General features: G+C 50.8%; 1 protein-coding gene across 2 annotated transcripts in view; it reads right to left on the reverse strand.

The window, feature by feature from the left end:
- Positions 1-5,206, reverse strand: part of SLC35F4 (solute carrier family 35 member F4) — a 240,566-nt gene extending 235,360 nt beyond the window's left edge. For both annotated transcript variants that reach the window (XM_090034273.1, XM_090034272.1), the window contains exon 1: positions 5,050-5,206. In XM_090034273.1, the coding sequence (XP_089890399.1) occupies positions 5,050-5,152 (103 nt within the window). In that variant the 5' untranslated portion in view covers positions 5,153-5,206. The remainder of the gene's footprint in view (positions 1-5,049) is intronic.
- Positions 5,207-6,000: the final 794 nt, after the last annotated feature.

Here is a 6,000-nt window from a genome sequence, read left to right on the forward strand (position 1 = left end):
AAAACCCCAGAGAACTTACAATCTAAAGGTAAGACAAGACAACGGGTGGACATGGAGAAACAAATAAGAAAGTGATATAGCTCATCATGATGGACGGCAGTCACAGCACATCAGCAGCCTAACTGTTGTTAAGGGTTGTTTTTTTTTTAAGTAACATGACAAAGGAGAGATTAAAAGGAGGGGCTGACAGAAGATGAAGGGAGCTTCTCCAAAGCATGAGGCAGCATGAAAGAAAACAGGAAGGTCTTTGTTTGAAAATCTCATAAGTGGAGAGTGAAGGCTGGCATCACAGGTTGAACAAGCTTCAATAAGGAATAAGAGACTATGGACGGGGTAGGAATAGACTATGGAGGGCTTTGGACATGAATGTAAGCATTTTGAGTTGGGTGCGACAGAGAATGGGGAGTCGGTGGATGGGCACTTGGAAAGGGGACATGTGGTCAAAGCGACGGGCTAGCGAAATCCTCTTACAGCTAGATAGTCATTTTATGTTATGACAAGTACTTCGCACGTGTGCAATTGACCAGTTAACAGTGTGATAATTACTTCGTACTTGTGACCGGTCTTACTTGGCGCTTGTGGCCAGTCTAAATTTACTGCATTATTAACCAGTTAATTGCATAATATATGTAACATGTAGCAGGGGGCTTAGCAGCAGCAACCTGGCTGGTGATCAACCCAAAAACTGCATTTGTCAATGGAAGTATAAAAGACTGAGAGGATGAAAGCCTGGACCCAAGTCTGAGCTGTATAGACAGATGTGGGGGAAAAAAGACCTTTTCCTAGAGATATTGTGCAGAGATAAATCTGGTGTTCTTAAAGGTGAACCTGGAAAACCTGGCCAGGTACAGCCCAAGTGGGAAGTCCAAGTCAAAGCCAATGCCCATGGTGTGGTTGTGAACGAGGGAGCGGATGGGTCGTTGCCTAGAACAAGAAAGAGTGATCAAGAAAGGAGGAAGTACGGAAAGCCTGAGGTGGAGAAAGATTAAGAGCTCAGGTTAGCTTGCTGAACATGAGCCAACACAGTGGCTAGATATCAGCAAGGTGTCAGAGAGACAGGCTGAGATTTTAGCTTGCACAGGAGCCAGGGCTGTGAGATACAGGTGGATTTACAAGTTGTCTGAATAATACTGGTGGTAGAATTTGTGTTGGTGGATGAGATTACCCAGAGATAAGGCCCAGAGGGTGGGAGGGAAGGGGATCTAGGACAGTGCCCTGGTGAGGAGTGTCCTCCACACACCTTAGGGAAAGCGCCATTAGAGACATAGGAGGAGATGAAGTCCCAGGCACCAGTGCCAACACAAGATATCGAGAAGAGCCTGCGCTGGCTGTATTGAAGGCGGCTGACACAACCAGGAGGATAAGAGTGGGCTTCTGCTAGGAATGGGTCGGAGACTTTGGCCAAACACTTTCCTTGGAGTAGAAAGGTGATGGTCTAGGCAGGAACTAGGCAAGAGGCAGTGCCTGAAAACAGGGTGTCCAGTGAGCACGGAGATAGAAGGGAGAGGGAGTGACAGCTGGAGGGTCAAGTGCAGTAAAGATGGCAGAGAGGGGCAAGAGAGGCAATGGTGTAGACGAGTGAAGCACACAGAGCATCCACTACCATCACTGCAGAAAGGGAAAGTTGGGAGGTAATACATACCTTCTGCAAAATACCTTTATGATCATGGGCTGAAAGACATGTCTACAGTTAATCATTAAATACATCACCATTAATCATTAAATACATCACCAAGAGATATAAAGTACAGATTTTTATTCCCACACCCCTATTTTTTTGAGACTGGTGAGCCAAAGAAAAGCAGCTATTAGTGTGAAGCCTCGTGGGACTGTCATTATATGTGCTGGCGTAAGTTTTAACCTATGTGGACAGCCAGAGGAAAGGCATTTCCTAGAAGATACTGAGGCTCAGCTGTCTTGTAATATCAGCTATTGTATTAACCTGTTGACCTCCCTCACTGCATTTCACAGACATTGCATCTTTTTTGCCATTTCCATCTTGCCATTATTTCATGTTGGAATGAGAAGTATGCTTTCATCCTCTACATGATGAAATGCATCCCTTTCCAGCACACCAGCTGAAGCCCTAGGTGCTATCCAAATTTCACTTAAGCTTTTTGGCTGACTTATGACAAAATCCTAGCCCCACCAAAGTCAATTTAAAACTAATATTAATGTAATTCAGACTGACAGATTTCATATATTTAACGTCTGAATGTTAAAAGAGTTATAACTGCAGAAAGCAATGCAAAGGGATGCGACGCTATTACAAACACTTTTTAATAGCTTCAGAAAAACATTATAAAAGATATGCTTTAATCTAAATGTAGGAACAATAAAATCTCCCAGCCAAGATCTTCAGAAGTGATGCGTGATTCTGGATGCTGCAGTGTACAGAGTCCCACACTGAGGCACCTCAAAGGGGTTTGATTTTTCAGACAGTGCAGAGCACCAATCCTCCAAAAAAATAAATAAATAAATAAAATAAAATAAAATACGCCCCTTTAAGAGGTCTCAAATCAGCACCCAAACCCTGAAGCAGCCAAAAAAATCACTAGTGACTTGCAGCATTGCTACCTACAAGCGTTACAGAAAACCCTTGATTCAGACTGCTAAAGTCATCAGATTGGCATAAAAATCAAGAGATTTAAAAAAAACCCAAAAAACAAAAAAGAGAGAGACTGTGTCTTCTTTTTTTACCTGCAGGTTTTTGAGCATTTAGGCTGCATCTGAGTCATATTTTCTCTCACCCGGGTTGACCAGAAACTTATTTTGTCTTTCCAAATGAGATCTGAGATTCTCGCCTACTTGCATTCTCCTAAGACTAACGGCTAAAAAAAAAAAAAAAAAAAAGCACCCATTATCAAGAGATGTGCAGTAAAATAACTCGTGTTGACACCACTGCAGCTTTTTAAATACGTAGCCTCCAGCTATGTTTAAGTAATTCAGAACATGTGCAGAGCGGTAGCATATCTAAAGCCTGCACTGAGAGCCATGCAGGCAGCCCCCCTCCCGTCCACGCAGTCATCTCCTGACTTCAATTCCAGAGCCTAATTCAATACTGCGTTTTACTAGGGAACGTGTGTCCGGTAGCAGACAGAAGGATCCTGTTTTCCTACTGAAGCAAAGAGAGGGCACGGTGGTGAAGCCTTCACCGCATCCTTACTCAGGCCAATTGCTCCAGCGGTCTCCCCTGGAGCTGTCTCCGAGTGCAGGGCAGGGGAGAAGAGAAGGCCCCCCCTTGCTCAGACTGCACAGGTCGCTGAACTGAACCATCACGCGATCTTCCTGTAAAAGCCCTTTTTGAAGCATCTTCCCAAGCGGCTCGTCAAGAAGCCACAGCCTGGTTCTCCGACCCCACCAGCTGGCCAACACGTTTGAAACGCCAGTGCCACCCTGCAACTAGCTTAGTGCAGTACTGTATTCAGGCTGTTTCCCAGCTAAACCAAGGCTATTTTACAGCAAAGCTCTTTTTCCTCTTTCACATCAAGCAAAAAGCCTGCGTGTGTGTGTCAGTTGGTTAAGAGAGCCTCGGTTTAGTCTTACCATTGCTGCTGGCTGGTTGTGTGATCCCTCGCGATCCCACAGGGAGCTGAAGCAGGCAGAGAAAACAGCCTGATCTCTTCTTCTGCTCACCTAAGTGCTTGGCTTTCCCAACCGCATTGCCCACTGCCTGGGTTTTGGTTTTTTGTTGGGTTTTTTTTAACTCTATGAGCAGCTTATTGCACAACTGCAATCATAATTACTAAACAATAAAATCCTACTGCATCATTTTGCCCCAGATGTAAAAATGAGTGATGGTTCATCTATTAACTTCCTTTGTTAAAAAGAAACAAACAACCCAAGAGAGCGTCGGGACAGCAACAATTTCTCAGAGACCCGCTAATGCTTTCCCCGCTGCCAAAATCCCACTGTTCCTTATTAAAAACAACTTCAAAGGCAAAAAAATATATATTCCATTTCGCCAAGAAGTGCTTGCTTTCATTTCAGCGTTTGCAGCTAAAAGAAAACCAAACCACCCAACTCGGAAACCAGAGAAGCTGCGTGCTAAAGTAGCAAAGTCACTCAGTAATTCCTTTAATTGTTTTCCTTGAAAAGAATCTAACTTTGTACGATTCCTTTTCTATGGAAAACGACTATTTTAAGAGAGTCTCAGGCTAAAACAGCTGTCGGAGATGAGTGATCGGCATTAAAACTTTTCCCTGGTACCAAAGAACATACTAAACTGCTAATCGTTGGGGGCTCGACTCTCCAGGCTGATGGTCCAGAGGCTCGTGGCACCCTCCAGCAAAACCGCTGCGTGCTTCACTGTGTGTTTTGCCCGAGTAAGGACCGCAGGACGGCTCCTGTAAACCTGGGGCAGAAAAGTTGCGCGATCACGTGCCCCTGCCTCCTCCTAAGCCAAGCGGTCTCACCTGGGCCAAAGGGACCCGACAGCCAGCTGGTACCCAGCGTGGATTTGCCGGAGCACGTTAGAAAATGTATCCCAAATCCCTGAAGATTGGGTTTTTTGGTTTTTTTAAATGAGTTTCATCTAATGTGCCAAGGGGGGTGGGGAAACAATCCCAGAATGGACCTGCCTGGAGCCGGGCGATCACAAAATCGAGAGACACGGGGCTGGAAAGGACCTCCGGAAACCACGTACCCCCAGAGGCAGGATCAGCCCTATCTGAAGCCGGCTATACAGACGCATCATCTAAACTCCACGTTAAACAGGGAAATTGATGACCGGCTGCTCCTTTCATACCGTATAGGAAAGAAGAAAGGAAAAAAACCCAAAAGCATGGGTCCGAGACCCAGCTGGAAAACTAATGGCTGCGCAACCCTGCGCGAGGCAGGAGGGCGGGCGGCACGGCGATGCCGGGGTCCTACTTCAGGGGTGCTGGGGAGAGCAGCCCGGTCAGCCGGGGGCGGAAAGGGGCTGAGCCAGGGCGCCCGGGCCCCGGCCCGCTGCCGGCGGACGGCCCCCCGTGCCCCGAGAGCCGGCAGCACCAGCCGGGCGCCAGCTCCCGGGCTTCACCCAGCGCCTGGCGGGGCGGGGGCGCTTACTTTTCTGGCTGGAGTAGCCCGGGTAGTAGCCATAGTAGCCGGTGATGCGCAGGATGCGGTCCTCGATGGTGGCCACGCCGTTGGGCGCTGCCTTGACATCCATGCGCCGCGGGACGGGCGGCGGCGGCACCGCTCCCGCTCCTGCTCCCGCTGCCGCTGCCGCTGCCGCCCGGCGCCTCCCCCGCCGCGCCGCGCCCCGCCCCGGCCCCGCCCTCGCCCCGCCCCCGCGCCCCGCCCCGGCCCCGCCCTCGCCCCGCCCCCGCGCCCCGCCCCGCCCCGCCGCGGGTGCACTGGCGGGGGCAGCGGGCGTCAGGGCGACTGGGGCAGGAGGAGTGCGGGGGGGGCCGGAGCGGGGCAGGAGGAGTGCGGGCCGGAGCGGGGCAGGAGGAGTGCGGGGGGGGGGCCGGAGCGGGGCAGGAGGAGTGCGGGCCGGAGCGGGGCAGGAGGAGTGCGGGGGGGGGGGCCGGAGCGGGGCAGGAGGAGTGCGGGGGGGGGCCGGAGCGGGGCAGGAGGAGTGCGGGGGGGGGGCCGGAGCGGGGCAGGAGGAGTGCGGGGGGGGGGCCGGAGCGGGGCAGGAGGAGTGCATAGGTGATCAGATCACCAGATCATGAGACGCAGGGGTAGCAGTGGACACATTTTCGACCTGGAAGGATGTGGGCAGCGGGGTCCCCCAGGACTCGGTCCTCAGGCCCGCACTGTTCAACATCTTCCTCAGTGATTTGGACGAGGGGGTAAAAAGCCCCCGTTCACATTTGCTGATGACACTGAGATGTGGGGGGACGTGGGCACGCTGGAAGGATGCAACAGGCTACAAGGGTGGGCGGATGAGAATAGGATGGGATTCAACACTGAGAAGTGCAAGGTGCTGCACCTGGGGAGGAACAACCGGCACCATACCTACAGGCTGGGGAACTCCCCTCTTGTCAGTACGGAGGCGGAAAGGGATCTGGG

This window comes from Crocodylus siamensis, chromosome 2 (assembly GCF_052110815.1).
Source record: "Crocodylus siamensis isolate JL-2025a chromosome 2, ASM5211081v1, whole genome shotgun sequence".
Classification (NCBI taxonomy): Eukaryota; Metazoa; Chordata; order Crocodylia; family Crocodylidae; genus Crocodylus; species Crocodylus siamensis.